Raw genomic sequence first — 18,589 nt, 5'->3', positions numbered from 1 at the left:
AATTTTAATTTTTTATTTTTGTATTTTTAAACACTTCTCGTGTTGTAATTATTCTTATAATTTATTTTTACTATAAAAGTAAAAGTTATTGTAAGACGCGACTTAAACTTTCTAAAATTACTTGAAGAAACCACCTCAAGTGCCAATTGATTCTTCTTATCCTCCAACTTCATTACCTCCACCTATGAAACTTCACAAAATCCAAACAACATAGGCATGGGGACAATCAGCAACTAAAATAAGATTCTTGGATTGAACATCAAGAATCATTACAACCCATGGAAAAAACAAAAAAGGAATAAACTTAGAAGATGTAGCCACCATCACTAATCTAACAATGGATAAAACAACCCAAAACATACAAAGTGATCATAAGCTCAACAATTCTGTCTCCTTTTCTTCTCTCTTTTGTTCTTAAAATCGTTGCTATTTTTCATCAACCAGAATCTCTCAATCTCCTCCGCTTTTCTGCCCGGAACTCTCCCAGCTATCAGTGCCCACCTGAAGGACCACAAACGGTTACCGTCAGTCACATCCCACCAGAGGAGAAGTATTGTTTCTGACATTGCATTAGCAACCTATGAAGACATCAATCCATTGTACATATGTTGTCCCAAGACATTCTTAAAAATAGAGACGGATTCTTACTTGTCTCCGACAAGTTTGTGCATTCTGTTAATGATGTCTTCTTCTTGCTCAGTCATGTCTATGAATTCCCATTCAATACTGCTCACCTCTGCACCAAAACATGCATCCAGAATACAGAGAAATGATGACAAATTAGCTTCAAACAAGAGAATAGAGACATAGATAGAAAGAGGGCAACTCACCTTCAGACAAGCAACAATCTTGAATCTTGGGAAGCTTTTGCCTCAACTTATCCATAGTGATCAAAGTCAGGTGATAAGGAAAGAGTACCAAAAGGGGTTCTTGAAGTTGAGGAATTGTTTTATGCTGTAAATAGCAAACATTTGATTGTTGAAAGTGGATATATATAAGAAGACATCATAAATAATATTAAATACATAGAAATAGGAATATTTTCTTGTAATAATGGAGAAAAATGGAACTGCTGGTCCTACCAAACAAATTGCAAGCTTTGACTAATAGTTGCCCACCAATATCCCAATCTAGGAATCACATGGACTACTAAGAGCTGCAGGAAACCTACCACTTTATAAGGATGTGCATTCCATGCTACCCAATCCAACTGAAAATTTGGTATAAGTACCAAATATATATCGAATTGAAAAATAAATAATTAAAAAAAAATTATTTAGTATGATAAAATTTTCAATAGGGGAGCTTATTGGAACCATATTGCAAATTCATAACATAACTAGAAAAGAACAAAAAAAAAAATCATGGCTAAAAATACCCACTTGCAGTTATTTGAAATGAATAGATTTGTAGAGCATTTTAATAGATTGATGTATTAACACTTTTCAATACTTTAAACTATTATATATATATATATATGTGTGTGTGTGTGTGTGTATTTATTAAAAAAAAAAAAATAAGTTGGCATTCTATTTGGTTCAGTTTACTTGCAATCAAAATTAAAATAAAACCAAATACCAAACTGAAATTAAACCAAACATTTGATTTCAACACAATTCAATCAATTCATCGGATTGTGACCACAGCTACACTAAATGACACTTTTAGTGTGTTTACTTTGTCTCTACTTCATATATATATATGTATGTTATAATTCTTGTACTCAATTTTTATGATAAATTGTCCAAATGCCCTTTTGGATATGAATTAAATTTTTATATACTTTCTGGAATTCTATTAAATATTTTCATGATCTAATAATCTCGATAGATTATTTATTTTATCCACCTTCACATTTTTCTTTTACATGTTTCATATATATTTTTTTAAAAAAAAATAACTAAGAGTAAGATAGCAATTTTTACCTCATCATCTAAGAACTAAATAATTATTTCAATTTGGAAGAGTATTTGTACTTTTGCAAATAAAAAGAGATATTTATAATTTGACTAAATCTTATAGGGGTAGCTGTAATTTACCCATATAGTAATAGTAATATGGAGATATTAAAGCAAATAATAATGAAGGATCAAATTAATATGTTATGAAAATAACAGGTATTCTTGATATATATATATATATATATATATGTATATGTATCCTAGTCATGGATATATATATATATATATATATATAATAAACAAAATGGGGGCTGTGGAAAGAGACATCAAGCATATCCTTTAATCCAACAATGTATGATTTATGATTGGACGAAGACAGGACAAAAAAATAAAATCAAATTGTGAAGACTTGTCGGATTATCTAATCAGCCTACCTTATAAACTACGAATGATTATGTTTTTACTGCTACCAAAGACAAAATCAGACACAGGTTTTTGATCTGAGGTGACTGATGGTTTGGACATTCAGATGGATAGAAGCAGAAATGGCCTCTGACTTTAGACTTATAGCAACGTTTGAAAGGTGGATGGCTACGTTAGTCGACTGTTTTTGCTTTTGCTGATACATTTCCAGAATCCCGTTTCATGATTTGCAAAGGTGAAAAAAGTGTGAGATTTTGCGTTGACAAACTGAGACAACGAAATAGATACGAAGAGATTTACAATAAAAACGACAAGCTAAGCCATAGGGACCAATCATGAATATGCAGATAAGCAATTTAGATTGGTTTTGTGCAATGTACCTTCTAAAAATTTTGTAACGGCGTTTTTTTAGTACAATAATGGTGGGGGTTTGAGACAATCTGTGTATGAACCATGACCCTCTCCTTCTAGAGGGAGAGTGATGCCACTCAACCAATTAGACCCAAACTCACCCTATGCGGTTAAGTATGGGGCAAGCTGCACGTTGGAACCACCTGCAGTTCTTGAACAAAAACCAAACAATCCAAAGATTCACACCCCCGAACCATTATGGTCTTAAGATCATTGAAGAAACATCCTCTTCCTCAGCCATGGGATCTAAAAGCTTTGATGTAGTTAATAGGTGCATTAAACAATAACTTCAGCAAGAAAACAGAATTTTGACAGGATAAGTACAGACTAAATATAATCGAGGAACTTTGGTGGCTTGAAGTTTGAAGTACAGCAAGGATGTCAGAAAATAATGTAGATCTACCTATCAGAAGAATTAGCTGGAAACATAGTTTTGGGTGAGTATCTAACCTCCAGAAGGAAAGTACATTTTGGACCGTCACATAACTGATGAGCACACCCACCCTTCAACAACTAGAATAATTGTTCGAGAATTTCATAATGCTTCAATGAACTTGTACATTTATGTTGGTTCTTGCTATTTACCAAAAGGATAAGTTAGTCAACTAGGTGGTGGCAACGGCCATCTTGCATGTTGTGCAATGCTCTCACCAAGGTCGCCCTTTACCTCCAATACGTCGGGCCAGCTCAAAATCCTTTTTCACTGGGAAGCAAGAATAAATAACATTTCAAGAATTAGGAATACAAAGTCAAGAATGATGAAGATATTAATAACAAGTTAATTGCATGCTACATAGTAAATTGATGGAACAACGATAAGTAGAAGAGAATCCAGATTAATCAAGTGCCTAGACCCATAACCCCTTGGATGTTTCAACTTGACTGAAAGGAACTCTTAGCAATCCCAATCATGTTTATCCCCAAGTAAGCATGAAGTACTAGAACAGTACTGGCAGATCACATAACTAGTTCAGGGCCCAGGCATACTGGTATAGTTTTTGAAGATTAAGACATGATTAAGACCAGAGTTGACAGAGTATCATGCATCTCTCAAGATTTACTGCCTCTCATGAAATGACAAAACTGAAACTACAAGGTTTTATGGAACAACCGAAAAGTAGATTATGAGCATCCTTTCACATTTATGCATAAAGGTGAATAAATAAACTAGGCTGACTAAACGTGTCAAAATATTCGGATAAACAGAGTCGAACTTACTCAGTGTTACGCGCTTTGCATGAATGGCACACATCATTGCCTCTTCAAACAACTGAACTATATAATCCTCAGCAGCCTAGGACAGCAAGGGAAAAGATATAACTTGGTACCCATGATGAGATTCAGAAGAACTGAAGGCGTAAAAAGCATGTCTTTGACTTGAAATACTTTGTTCATGTGACAAGAAATTCGAGTGACCTAAAATATCTGATAAATATACAGAGATCCAATATGAATTTTCAAAATATCCAGATCCTTGTAATCACTTCTTTTGAAAAGAATGTATTTTAAGGATCAAGCAATAAAATAATTGCACATCTGAGTTGGTACATGAGAACAAAATCTATTGCACCGAAGAACTGGAGAAAGTAGAGATGCAAGAAAGTGATAATTCTTTATGGAAATGGGTCCCGGAAAACCTGGTTACCTCATTCGAATCAAGAGGCAAATATAGAAAGATTTGTTGGCATCTAGAACATTTTATGCAAAAAGAAATCAAAAGAAACACTTGACCTGTCAAAAGCATGCTATTTTTTTGCATCTAAAATGCAAAAACATATGTTAAAAGAGCTCAAACTAGAATCTCTTGAAACAAGTAGCAAGAAATGATGATTATGCTCACTCATTCTTTACAAACAAGTGAGATCTTTTAATAGCTGTAATACCTCCTGAAGGGCCACCAAGGCTTCTGCTTGCCACCGTGCTATGCTCGGTGAGTACTGGAAGGAAATCTCTCTCACCTGTCATACATTAGAGGATATAATTTTCAAATTTCCTGGAGAAGTAATTAGCAAATGCAGGAGATTGCGCTTCTCAACTAGTTGATGAACTACACTACATAGCCCAGAGATTGGTTACTCACCTTTCAGTGACTTTGACCCTGAATGATCCAAAAATGGTTACCATTTTCCAAAGACAAAAACCCAAAAACACCAACATCGAAATTCAAAGATGAAAGCATATGCATTGAGCACTTCACAAAACTTTCCAATTGATTTGTCGCTAAAACACAAATATGATAACATTTCAAACCCTAAATCAGCACTTACACATGAATTCCAATGACTAGTGACCATCCACTCACAAATCAATAAACATGAGATCAACAAACTCTATTGAAGTGCATGCATGGGTGTAAGATATTACAGTTCTAATGAATGGAGCAGCAGGAATTAGAAGGTTGCAAGACTTCTGATACTTTCGAATCTCACGTAAAGCCACCGTCCCTTGCCTGTTACGCCTCTTTTTCTGGGCTTGCCCATCTTTCCTAGCTGAATAAATCAATGTCACCCCACATCCAATTGATTGAACTTCATTAAAGTATACTATAACTCACTAGCGACACTACTCAAAAACACACCCAAAGAATCGAAAAAGAAACAAAATAAAAATGGAAACTCACATGCTGGAGCAGTGCGAGGGCTTCTTCTTGGAGATGGCTGCTAAAGAAATTGAAACCTCATATGAAAAAAAGCACTAGAAATTACCTATATTTAAGCATAAAAAGCCATGCTTAAGTAATTAAATTAAAGAACGTCACGATACCTGAGGAGTTGAAGTGGAAGGACCAGCCTCTGCAACTGAATTTCACACACACACACAAAATGAAGAATGAAAACAAATCCAAAAAAATGAAGTTAGGGTTCTGAAAATTCAGAAAAAGAATTAAAAGAAATTGTGAGAGGAAGCTGCTTGTGGTAGACAGAGGCTCACCGGAGGGTCTAGAGCGACTGCTTTTCCGGGCAGTTTGTTTGCTTCTTGCCATGAATCGTCAAGTTTTTGGTACTGAATTCTCAGCTCCTATGGAAAATGTCCTTCCCGCTCCATTTTAGTTTTCAATTTTTGGGCTGCTGCTGATAATAACAGAGCAGAATAGCTATTGCCAGATCAAATTAGCCTCAAATCTCTTTCCTGCCCTTGCATTCTTCAATTCCCATATTGCCCTTCCCATATTTTTTTAGTCTTGCTAAAAAGTACTAAATAATAATTGTGTTGCCCCAAATAATGCAAAATTCGGTTTTTTTTTCTTTTATGGCTTTTTTTCACAATCCAATATTTTTTAGGGATAAATACACTGCTTTTTTTTTAAAAAAAAATTGATGTAATTACATATAAACCTTTATAATATAAAAAATTATATCAAATACCCTTAATATTTATTTCTATTGAACAAATAAACCTCTCTATTAGTTAACATCTACCAAATTCATAGATATTCGGAAAACAAATTAAATGTAAATCTATATTTAATCCCTTTTATCCAATTTATGATCTATTGTAAGTCAAATAAATTTTTAGTAAAATCACTTGGGGCTTTTAATTATCCCCAATTTCACCAATGCTCTCGATCGAACGACTCCTATTCTCCCTTTTAATCAAACGCTCAACATTTAAAGTCGCACTTTAACTGAGAAGTGCGACAGAGACGAGCATCATCAGCTGTCTAGATCTGGGCAAGATGTCGCTGCTCGCATTTGGGCGGCAAGCCCTAGGCGATGATGCATGCTGCCTCTACGTCGTCGCCCAAACAGGGCGACGATCGATGGAGGTGGAGCAATGGCCCTCCACCAGCTTCTATGGTTATACATATACATATACATATATATATATATATGTATATATAAGTGTAAACTATTTTTTTTTCAAAATACATACAATCGAGATCGTTCATTTTCATTTATTGAAGATCAATAACTATTGAAAGTTGATCAAATCCTACGGTTCTAATGCAATCATAGAAAATCCAACAGTCACTAAATAACAATAATTCGTATTACATAAGGGTATACTGACAATTTCAAACAAAATTAATGCTTATAAGTAAAACAAATGGCAAGAGGAGTGTATGCAAGATTTCAAAAAATAGAGGGGGTTTCAGCTAGATTTTCATAACATAGAGGAGTTTTATGCAATTTTTTCTAAAATAAAAAAAGAGATCAAATATATGTACATATGTCATCCAAATAAATATGTGATTCGAGATACATAAATCTAAATATTTACAAAACCAGAAATATAAACATTAATAACAAAATTATACACAATTTTCTTTTATTTACATTGAAAGAAAAATTAAATATATAAAAGTATTATAATAATATTACAAATTTGACTTGCTTGTATATAGTTGCATTCTCAAACATTCGCACGCCACTTTTGGTAACGATGATCTTACTACTATAATTTTGTTAAAAAAAATTATATATTATATAAACATAAATACATTTTCAAAAGAACTATGTGTTTTTATTTATTTATAAAGTTAATTCTATACCACTTGGATACGAGCATCATCATATCCTCTTATGCGCTATATATGATGTAGGTCGCTCAAAATTAGGATTTTTCGGATCGGGTCGCTAGATCGGATCGCTGGGTTGAGATCGCTGAATCCTTCTTTTAAGTTACCTGAAGTGGATTCTGAGAACACAGCAAACGTAAGACTAGCCGAGAAGCCCTCAGCGATGGCCCTCTGATGCTTAAGTTAGAAAAGGTGGGGTCGAAAATAAGATAATGAGATCGAATGAGAACACAAATATGGCGGTAAAAGTAAGTGGTGAAAACGTATTTTAATAATCATAAATGAGGCTATTTATACTTGTACGGTACCCTCTATATGTGCGACACGGGGCTCCAATGAAAGCGGGCCACGTCATCCCCTGTATAAACCTGCTACTGCCGCTGCTGTCTCTATGCACTGGGTCCCACCTGCGCAGTCATAGGGTACATGTAGAGTTCTAAAAATAGGGGGTATTTCTGTAATTATGTAATTTCCCTAATCAATATATGTATATATATATATACACACTAGCGAAAGTGGTTTGATTGTAAAAAAAAGGACAGATATATACAGAGAGAAAAGAGAAGGGGGGGGGGGGGGATGAGTGGGTATTTTTGATAGTTTGGAATTTTGGTACGAGAACTACCAAAATATATTAACTTTCCATTTTTAACCTCTACAAATTAAATAATTCATTTGTAGAAACGAAACGGTGAGTGAATAATGTAACGACAAAGGACGTCTTTTTGTAAAGATTCATAAATAACTTTCTTTTTAGACACCAAAGAGCCTTTGGTTTTATAATTGGGATAACTACACTCCTCGCTTGTATAATTACACGTAGATCCCCTGTAAGCGTTCCTAAAGTTTATTTCTGTCTAATATATAAATCCCTCCGTTAGTCAAAATTCACAGAATTTATTGATATTAATAAAAAAAAATCTATGTTTACCTCCGATTGACTTATTACTAATTTATTGCAGGTCAAATAAATATTTTTATGCTCAAATAACTCTCATTCTTCTCCATGCATTAACGTATGAGAGGGAATATATTTTCACCGTTATAAGGATAGATTAATCAGAAAAAAATTATTTGACCTGCAATAAGTCAGTAATAAGGCAATCGAGGGTAAATATAAATTTGTATTCAGTTGCTTTGATTAATATTAGTAAATTTGGTGAATTTTGACTAACAGAGAGATTTATTTGTTAGACGAAAGCAAATTTTAGGTGTGCTAAATGTAATTTTCCAAACTACAGAGAGTTTACGTGTAATTACACCAAACCTCAGGGGAGGGGGTGTAATTATCTCTTTATAATTAGTATAAGTAACAAAAAATTACCACCTGTTGATATGACAAGCTTTTTCAAGTTATAATTTTTCTTTTCCCAGTCATTTTCTAGAAAAAAAAATATATTAAATTTTCATGTGATCATCAAAAACCCAATTTAGGTATTGAAATATCTTGATGAGTGGAATTTTATGCTGCAAGATTAAATTTGCCACAATTTTTTAAATTATAGGATCAAAATATAAATTTTAATTGAATAAAATCAAAATTACCACTCTTAACTCATAGGCTAAAAATATATTTTTCCCTTAAAACTCTAATTTTTCTTGCAATATATAAATTTATTGCTTTCTAATTTATTAATTTGTTTCGTATTCGTATATTTAAGAAGGCAAATATTATATTTCTCATATGACTTTCATTTGAATAGACATTATTTTTGTGAGAATATATTTTGATATTTTCTGTTAAAATCGCAAAAATATAAAAATAATCAAACTATTCGATATTTGATTGTAAATGATATATAAAAACTCGTTTCAACTCGATTTATAAAATTTAACAAACCAAATTTGAACAAAATTTTTGTTTGATAAACTTTTGAGCTTGACTCGAGCTCGATTCGATTAGTGCATAAATAGTAAAAAGTATTTAAAAATATCAAATTACTCGAGCTCAACTCGAGTTTAATCCAATTAAAGCTCGTTTGAGCTCAACAAGATAATAATCAAAGCAGATCCAAACATAATTTTTGAAGCTAGATAATAATTCAAACAAGCTTGAACAATAATGTGTTCAACTCGACTAGAATCACACTCGGGTCGAAGCACTATTCCAATTAGAGGGCGTTTGCCCAAATTTTTATAAAACAGATGTTTTAGAACTTATAAGATGTTGGATCTTATTTTCAAAATAAACTCCTAAAGTATTTGGATAAAATAAAATATTAAAACTTATAAGATGTGAAAACATCTTATAAAATGTTAGGGTGTTGCACATAATAAAGTTTTTAATTGATAAAATGACTAAACTGGACATCATACCATTAGAAATCAAATAATTTATTATTTCTTGACGTATTTTATTTTAAAAGTTTTTTAAACACTTTTATAAGTACATATTAGTTTAATTTCAAATAAAAATATAATAAATAATCTTTTTATAATAACAAAAAATTAATGAATTATTACATAAATTTTTGAATAAAAATAATATATTCATGCTAGTCGAATACTAATACAGATATATAATTGATATTTTCTTTATTAATACAATAATTATTTCTAGTCGTATAATTTATTATTAAATAATCAAGTATTTTTTTCTTATTCGAATATCAGAAAAATTAAATAGTTTATATGTGTGTGAGAGAGAGTGAGGAGAGTGTGTGTGTAGGAGAGAAAGGTGAAAGTGTACGAACGAAGATATTTTTGTTTTATTACATCTTAATGTTATATAACTTATAAGAACTTACAAAAAAAATTAGAAACGTCAACTTTTTCTTAAAAAGCTTGTAAGATTTAAGACATCTTATTTTGAAATCTTATAGCTCTTTTAAAGGAATATTTAAAATTTATAAACTCTCAAACATCTTATAAGATATTTTGAATAACTTATAAGCTTAACCAAACACCCTCGTACTTAATTCATCCCATCAATTTAGGTGGAATAAGCTATTTGTTAGCCTAACCACTAAAATCAACCAACATAAATTGATTATAGTCAATCCCATTTTTATTTTAATCATATATTTAATTTCGATTTATCTTACCACCCATAACGGGGCCGCTCAGGAGTACTGCTCCCTTACAATATAAGTAAAGCAATAATACTTTTAATTGTAGGAAAGTGAAACAAACATTGATATCTAAACTTCATTAGCCTGCACCATTACATTCTCATCTTACATTCAGGCAACTGCTTAACTTCCTTAAAACCAAATTCAGGCAAGGCTGCTACTGCAGTAGTTTCTTGTGTTCAGAGGTCGCAAACTCACATACAAAGAATTAGATAATGGAAACTACAAAAGTATTAAACTAAGAACCATCTAGACAAGAAGACCATAATGATACATTTCTTGCATATACTTATGTAGGCTCAAAAACCTCTTGCAAGAGGAACATATGTTGTGAGAAATCGACAAGTGATCGTGCTACTCCGGAGCAAGCTGGACTCGCTTACCTGATTGCAGAAACACTATGGCGATGAAGGCGTGGGTGATGCTGGAGGCTTGTAATCGGGATACTGTGATAAGGACAGAAGGGGGAAAAAGAAGAAAATCCGTTAGATGACTGAATGTGATCCTTTCTCTTGTCGGAGAGAATTACAGATACAGATATGCCTCTTCAAATTCAAGCATGTTACCAAAGAAAGACGAGAAACACTCGGTCTTGCAAAATTGCATTAACATTCTCTGTAATTGCGTGTTACATTATATTTTTCGCCCTAACCATCCAGTTGTCGAGAATTTTTTCATGTAAAATATGCAGTTGGTGTATGTAGAATTGAATGCACAAGAAAGTGACCATGATGAAAAGCGGAAAGGCCATAAGCATCAAAATCCAGGTATAGACAACGTACTCTAATGAATCTGTACTGAGCATGCATGCGAAATGTAAAACCGGGTGATATGAAAGCATTAGCAGAGGGTTTACGGAAGAATTTACATTAGGATATGGTGAAAGCGGCCTTGAAAGTCCAGGAAGAGACTCTTCTTGAACTTCTGCTTTGGGGACAGAATTGACTTCTGGAGTTGGCGGTGGTGCAGCTTCAACTTTCGCTGGAACGCTGTTCACCTCAGGAGTAGGCCCAGATTTCTCGACAGGACTATCAGCAGGAGCAGGGCTTGCCTCTACTGGGGCGGGTAGGGCCTTGCTAGTTACAGGCGCAGGTAGAAGAGCCTTTCCAATTTGCTGATCTCAATTCAAGAAACAAAAGGAATGACGTCAGAGCAAAAGGATATGAGTTGCATGGACAAAAATTTCAACAACTGAACTGTGATATGAGGGGCTTTCAGTATCAAGAATTGAGTTTCTGATCAAATACTGATACCTGTATATCACCAACAAGCTCTTTTGGTGCAACTTTTGTGTTCAAGAGCTCTTCGACTTGTTTTATAGTTTGCTTTCTATCCTGTGAAGGAAAATGATGGGAAATCTTGTTTAAGGATCTTGATAACAAGGTTCAAAAAGGAAAACAGTAACAGGAAACAGAAGAGAAATAACAAACCTCTGCAAACAGGAGTTTCTTGCTTACGAACTGAACAATAGCAGCTGAACCTAAAACCTGGAGAATTGTTTCTACCTGAAAAATAACGTACAAACATTAGGAAATCCAAAATCCTGTAATAGTCCCAACATCTTTTAAATCCTGGGATGGCTGACCTCTGTGAAAGCCAACAGTCCAAGACCGGCAGCAGCAGCAGCAGCGAGGGTCAGAGGCACAGCATCAGAAACCTCCTGCAAATCCAGCTCAAAGATGACGACAAAATCATTATCTCCCGTTTATTCTGGTTATATTTAGCAGTTCATTTTAAAGATTAAACCTATTAGGAAGAGGTAAGTTTTAATATTTTTTTTCAGCAGGCAAGTGATACAGGCAGAGATGTTTACCCCAAGAGCATCCGTCAAATTACTGAGGTCGAGGCTCAACCCCTTCTTTGGAAGTAGCCAAGGAAGGCCACTGCTCTGCACAAGTTTTTCATCCATTTTTAAGTTCCAAACAAAAATTCAGTAAACTCAAATTACAGAAGAATTGCTTGTCAATGAATAAAAGAAAATAAAAGGCGGCAGTAACCTTCCATCCTCTGGGTCCTTCCACACCATCTTTGATTGCGTATGCAGCTTTGAAGCCATTTGCTGTTACTAGCTCTGCAACAAGTTCAGAGTTTCCATCGAATCTGGCTTCATCACAATTCAGAAACATAAGATACTGAGCTTTGATAGATTCACCAAGGAGATTTTACTAGGACAAGTTTTACAGATAGGCCATTTCATGACTGCCCAGCTTAACTCTATAATGTCCGCAACATGAATGGCAACACATGTTTCATCATGTATTCACGTTTAGTATAAATTTTCTCATTTGTCCACAAGTTTCCAGGTCAAACGAAAGACGTATTTTCTGGCTGATATTCAACCATACATGAGCCATAAGTATTCCCATTCTTGATAGTAATACTGCTTCATATAATATCTCTAAAAAATAAAATCCCACAAATCCATTTTGGCATTATGTAATATGGATCAGATTAACGGGATCTTGAAGAAATCAAGCAATAACTAATGGAACGACCCAAAAGTTACTCTACTTTTTAAGAGAAGTGTGCCTACTCCAACTAACAAAAACTTAGTACAGATTATTATTTCATCCCTACTTTTGAGTTGGTTTTCGACACATTCTTTATACTTCTTCAGCCACTCATCCCTATTGCTTCAAGCAATGCAGATCAATAGTAGATATATAGAGACCGGGAACTTAGCACATATTATTATTTCATCCCTACTTTTGAGTTGGTTTTTGACACATTATTTATACTTCCTCGGTGCTTCATCTGCTGTTCGATGATTAAGCTTGATAGAAAGCCACTCATCCCCAATGCTTCAAGCAATGCAGATCAATAGTAGATTTATAGGGACCGGAAACCTATGAATGCAACCTCTAGGAAATCTATGCAAGAAAATATCACTCAGAAACTTCTAAATGATCTAAAGCCTAAGGTATAATAATTGAATGAAAGCAGGTACAGAGTCTTACTTGTCCAGTATGAACAATGTGGTGTTCTCCGGTTCCTTAAACTTCAAAGACAACTTATTCAAGAACCCTGGCTTGTCTTCACCTCTGTACACAACTGACACCGCCTTCTTCTTCAGCCCCCGAATATCCGGGCTTCCCTCTTGCTTTATCTCCGCCACCTCTCTTATATCAAGCAATTGAGTATTCTCATCATCACCCAATTTTGCATAAGCATTCTTTGCAGTCTCCACCCCCCATGGCTTAGGTTTGCTGAGCAGCTGAGAAACTACCAGCGGCACGGCTAAAACCGCCACTCCGCCGCCAAGGATGATGGGATTTTCCGATGCGAAGCTGATGAAACTGTCAAGAACCCCACTGAGATCAGTATCTGAGAATGAACTGCTACTCACTGATTGCTCAAGGGCTTCTTCATATGTCAGTGCTTTAGCTAATTCAGAGCTTAGAACTGAAGATAAGATCACCAGCCCACCCTGGAGGCTTCTTGAAAAGGAGAAAGAACTCACTGAGCTGCTGGAATTGGAGAAAATTTGATTCTTGAATGGAGAAATGGTGGCTACTGGCAAACTTTTTCTGGGCTCTGTTCTTTTGGCAAGAACTGAAAGTGGAGTTAAGCCAGCTGCATTAAGGGCCTCCATTGCCACTGATTTTTCAGTTCTTTGAAGCTCTAAACAAACATGAGAAGATGAAGATATGCTCAACAGCTTTTGAAGCTCATGTTTCTCCTAGTTCATATGTTGTCTTGTTTTTTTTTTTTTTTTTTAACTTCACTTCAATGGTTGGAATTTGGCTGATGGGGGGGTCTTGAGTGGGGAGTGGTGCTGACGTGGCAGGGAGATGAGAAATGTGGCCAGTTGTTGATCACCACGTATCACAATAGCTGATCCGAGCTGACCTCTTGTGTTTGATTGTGTGGCTGAGGATTTTGGGAGGAAGTCTTTGGAGAGATCTTGATGTATGTTGCAGTACCACTGTAGATTGATTGTAGAGCGTACCAGCATACATTTAGTACATACACATCTGCCAAAAATTTGAACTCTAGTACATAAAATTCCAATTTTAGTACTCTCTCAAGTAATTTTACATGAAGCATGAAAAAATAACCACCATCAATCAATTGTATCACATAATGTAACAATACTTTTGCGGAAAAAATATTCGAATTCCTCAAAGTATAGCTTCAAATTTGGGATATCCTAAAATAAAATAAGAACACTTCATATGTAGTAGGAGAAATAATTTATTGAGCATGGAATTCGCCACACACGAAGCATCTTTGAGCATGCAATTCACCATCCCCGAACCAACTCTATTATAATTAGTCCATTCAAGCGGGTCTGTTTCCAGCATTGAGTAAATCATCTAATAAAAATATCTGCCCATCAATAATAGAAAATACATTAGTAAGAATATAAGCCGAAACATCTAGTGATTGAGTTTCAACTCGTGGTGAGGCGGTCTGAACGTCCTAGGCAGAAGTTGGATAAGAAATCTTCTCCTCATAAAGGCCCAAGGGTTGTCGAGGAACCATGGCTCCAATGTACACTATCAATCATGATGAAATATATACTAACTATTCGCAATATTTTGGCTGCAAAATTTTAATAAATTAAGAGCAAGGCCCATCAAAATTTTCTCTGACATATTACGAAACAGAAAGAGTGATGAAAAAGCAGTAGCAGAGGCCAAGGTCTAAGAACAAGAAAGAGAGAATATCACAAAATATCAAAGAAATAGTCAAGGCCCTGTCCAATTTCCCAGATTGAGATTCCAGCTCCCCAGGAAAGAGCTTCATGAAGCCGCATTGCAATTGACAACGGAGATGGGTAGAACACTACGTGCTTAACATTTTGATTATCACTGTACAGGAAGAAATGTTCAGCACTGTTCTTCTCCCACTGCAGTTGTGGCCTGTGCTGTTCCAACAAAGACAAATACTCTCGTCCAACAATTGGTCCACCGCCTAAACCTGAAATCAATATGAAATATAATGAATTTTGTAGAAATTGAATTAATTCTACCAAGTAGAACAAAATTAGTTTCTCTCCCAGAGTAGGAACCATATTGTAAAGGACAAGAATTTGAGAGTTAGGAGGTAGGTAGAAAGGCAAAACGCCGACAGAAGTACAAATAAAGAAGATATCTTTCCCCTTGTTAGCTTGGATGACTAGAAAGCAAGAAAGGAACAAGATGAAAAGAATTTTGAATTCTGTAACTGGCTGCATATTTTATATTATGCTGTTTCAAGAAGCAAAGTATGAATCTAGGATGTCATACACGAGACTCTTTCAAAGATCACTATAACTTTCAACATGGTACATACCTCCAGAAACAATAAAATCATTCCCGTAAAAGTTGATACCAACGAAAATCTTTTGGGACACTTTCTGACGATTGCGAGCGACGCCATCAAGGAAAAGTAGCATGGTGGAGTGAATCCACTTTAGAGGTGCGTTTGGCCCTGGATTCTGAGGGCCAGAGAAGTCGTACGTCATAAGAGAGAAACCATCTATATCGTCACTCAAGCTTCGAAGATCTTCTGGCCCAAAATCATATTCCTCTAATGTTTCTGAGCGAGGTGGACCTATAACATACACTAATTGCAAGCGCTGGCTTCTATTCTGCTCCAAGCTTACCGAATGTATGGCTTGTCCAAGCTGTCTGATAAATTGCAGGGCCTGCGTTTGTGAAGTAAAAATTCCATCAGCAGATAAAAAATACTAGCTTGCCAAATCATTGACACGATTATCAGTTAAAACATTTTGGCTGGAAGGACCTAGAAATCAACTGCACCTCAAATTCCACATTTATGAGCTAGTAGAAGAATAACAGACATTAGCTTTCTTCCCCTCTCTTACATCAAGCATCAGATAGAATGCTTAAAGAATTCATTTCTGTCATGTCTCCATCACTTAAAAAAAAATCCCAGCATCCATGGACACAAATGAATTTTGTTAAATCAGCAGATTTATCTAATAGACATGTTCTATGTTATCACTATTAAATCATAATGAAACAGAAGAAAGGAACAACAAATTATGATAATTGGAGGAACAAGGCACCAAAGCGAAATAACGAATAAAGCACCATCTTACCGTTTTCCGCATGTCTGGATCATGTAAAACTCCATAGGCTGCCCATCTTGACCATGATTCCAATACGATACCATCATATTCCATTTCCCTTTGAATGACAAAAGTGGATAGAAGATAACGAATGAAAATGATATACGATCTCACCTTGACCAATTTGTAACGCATGACCCTGAACATGAAGAAATGAGACGAGGAGAAATAAAGGGTTTACTTGCATTCAGCTATGATGAGATTGACTGCTTTATTCATCTGCTTTTTCTTCTTCAGCAGATCCACTGGAATTGCCTCCAACACTACCCTAGGTAAAATCTATTCACCCAAACAGAGAAAAGAAAAACCAAATCAGCAATCTACAAATAACCAAGCCTGTAATCTACAATGGTTATCCAAATCTGTGTATATGTATTTATGTATTTGGCAACTGACAAAGACCTGAGCACTTCCTGTCCTCCTAATCTCCGTAATCCATCCTTTATCAGCATTATGTCTCCCCTCCAAAACCAATTTGGTTCCTTGGCTGGCAGCACCAGACAGAACTTAGTGCAAATTAGCAAACTGCAGTAATATTTAGCAGCACCAATCTCACATACATGGACAAAAATACAAATCATCAGGACATACAATACAATCTTTGTAATACGAGTACACTGGTGAGACTTTAATAGGCGATGTCATCTGAACAAAAATAAGCAACGGCTAAACAAGAGTCACCACAAAAGCACTATGTAAAATTACTGAAGATAGTTATTGGTAAGATGCATTTAAACCAAGTAAACATAAGCTGACAGGAAAGTTTCTCCAACCAATCTCTAAAGCTCAGGACTTTTCAAGTGCAAAATCATGTGTCCACATACCTCTTTAGTTCATACCATACGGGTGATAGATGAGTAAATTTGTTGCTGAACTTCTTAGCCATATCATACCCTTGTGAATTCCTGCAGAAATAAGTATTCATGCAAAGATTCATTTCCAAAACTTAAACTCACTATTAATATGACAATAATTTGTGACGCATTTCAAACTTCAATAAAAAAAAATGAAATAGCACTAGCTGAAAACCAAAATGTGGCTGAGAGTAATGAAATTTTACAAGCTTGTACGTATTTCCACATAAGAACAAAAATCATGTATAAGAGAATAGTGATAGTGCCGTCCAAAGTAAATACCACGGAGTGATGTAGGCCAACACAGGATTCTTAAAATTCCGTAGACTCGAATTCTCCGATGTCTTCATATTTTCCTGAATTACTTAAAATTACGAAACCGTTACCAATTTCATATACAGAGAAAACCTAACCAGCCAAAAGAAACAAACACCAGTAGAATAGAGAAATGAGCGTACATCTAGAACTTGCCGGTAGTTGATATCCGCATCGACAAGGCCACGGCGGTGGACATACGGTACTTCGGGGCTCGTACTCGTATTCGGAGCATACAGCGTACGGTATATTATCATGGAAATGGCAGGAAATACGACAAGGAATAATACTGTGGCGGTGGTGGTGGTTATGCTCTTGCGATCTGTTTCCACGCGCGAGCCGGATGATTTCTCCGAGCTGGCTCTCTGAGTCGACTCAGCTTGGTTGTCGGCCCTGGATGCGGCGCGGCGTTCTCGCTTTTTTGCCATCTCCGGCGACTCAACTCCGGGCAACCCGCAGCTCTATTTCCGAATTGTCTTGTTTCTCCGCTTTGCAACTAAAGTCGCTGTAATGAAATCTAGCGTTTTCACAAAACGCTACTATTATCTTTTGGGCCAGTTAGTCCGAAGTCCAATCGTTGGGCTCGTACTTCAGGCCCATGATTCCATGCTGGTGTTGGGCTTGGGGACATTCACAAATAGGGTAAATGACATCCACCTCTTTCGGAGTTTGACATAATTATAAATAATTTTTATTATTTAAAAAATTATAGCTCTTCGTTGATTCTAATATTCATCTAACAAAATGCTCCATCATGTTAACCGTCATTAGGCTTTCATTTATTTTTTGTGGGGAACTACAAAAAATACTCTTTTGAATTATGAATTATAATTTTACATATTTTTCAATATTTTTTGGGTGTTCAATAAAATTATTGGGTCGTCCCAACCAAATCGTACTACAGTTAGCGTGTTAGGAGTTAGTTGGGTTGGTCTTGGGCTGACTTATACAAGGCAATCCAACAAGATATTGATCACATACACCCCTAGTGATGAGAAATACCTAAAAAGTGACAT

At 35.3% G+C, this 18,589-nt stretch overlaps 4 protein-coding genes across 5 annotated transcripts; all 4 read right to left on the bottom strand.

Annotated features, from left to right (window-relative positions):
• Positions 1–234: 234 nt before the first annotated feature.
• On the bottom strand, positions 235–1,101 carry LOC105173140 (CAPRICE-like MYB3). The gene is made up of 4 exons (XM_020697988.2): positions 1,083–1,101; positions 831–954; positions 649–736; positions 235–501 (listed from the first exon to the last, which is right to left on the bottom strand). Exons 2-4 carry the CDS (start codon positions 883–885, stop codon positions 378–380), a joined length of 267 nt encoding a protein of 88 aa, XP_020553647.1. The 5' UTR covers positions 886–954; positions 1,083–1,101; the 3' UTR covers positions 235–377.
• A 1,940-nt stretch (positions 1,102–3,041) lies between these two features.
• On the bottom strand, positions 3,042–5,824 carry HTR12 (Histone superfamily protein). 2 transcript variants are annotated; one of them, XM_088875297.1, is made up of 7 exons: positions 5,667–5,824; positions 5,499–5,533; positions 5,356–5,395; positions 5,100–5,224; positions 4,619–4,693; positions 3,954–4,029; positions 3,042–3,438 (listed from the first exon to the last, which is right to left on the bottom strand). In XM_088875297.1, exons 1-7 carry the CDS (start codon positions 5,716–5,718, stop codon positions 3,383–3,385), a joined length of 459 nt encoding a protein of 152 aa, XP_088731423.1. In that variant the 5' UTR covers positions 5,719–5,824; the 3' UTR covers positions 3,042–3,382. The 2 variants fall into 2 exon arrangements, with proteins under 2 accessions (XP_088731423.1, XP_088731424.1); XM_088875298.1 differs by having other exon boundaries at positions 5,356–5,392.
• A 4,552-nt stretch (positions 5,825–10,376) lies between these two features.
• Positions 10,377–14,296, bottom strand: TROL (thylakoid rhodanese-like protein). Its single transcript, XM_088875668.1, has 8 exons — positions 13,283–14,296; positions 12,323–12,425; positions 12,139–12,213; positions 11,911–11,985; positions 11,756–11,830; positions 11,579–11,659; positions 11,194–11,439; positions 10,377–10,771 (listed from the first exon to the last, which is right to left on the bottom strand). Exons 1-8 carry the CDS (start codon positions 13,915–13,917, stop codon positions 10,724–10,726), a joined length of 1,338 nt encoding a protein of 445 aa, XP_088731794.1. The 5' UTR covers positions 13,918–14,296; the 3' UTR covers positions 10,377–10,723.
• A 568-nt stretch (positions 14,297–14,864) lies between these two features.
• On the bottom strand, positions 14,865–18,095 carry LOC105173093 (Glycosyl hydrolase superfamily protein). Its single transcript, XM_088875669.1, has 8 exons — positions 17,717–18,095; positions 17,541–17,614; positions 17,229–17,309; positions 16,807–16,891; positions 16,586–16,683; positions 16,375–16,462; positions 15,603–15,957; positions 14,865–15,248 (listed from the first exon to the last, which is right to left on the bottom strand). Exons 1-8 carry the CDS (start codon positions 17,999–18,001, stop codon positions 14,995–14,997), a joined length of 1,320 nt encoding a protein of 439 aa, XP_088731795.1. The 5' UTR covers positions 18,002–18,095; the 3' UTR covers positions 14,865–14,994.
• Between the last annotated feature and the right edge of the window lie 494 nt (positions 18,096–18,589).

The sequence above is a fragment of the Sesamum indicum genome, linkage group LG11, assembly GCF_026168435.1.
Source record: "Sesamum indicum cultivar Baizhima isolate 11 linkage group LG11, ASM2616843v1, whole genome shotgun sequence".
NCBI classification, from domain to species: Eukaryota; Viridiplantae; Streptophyta; class Magnoliopsida; order Lamiales; family Pedaliaceae; genus Sesamum; species Sesamum indicum.
This window is presented reverse-complemented; position numbering and strand designations above follow the sequence as displayed.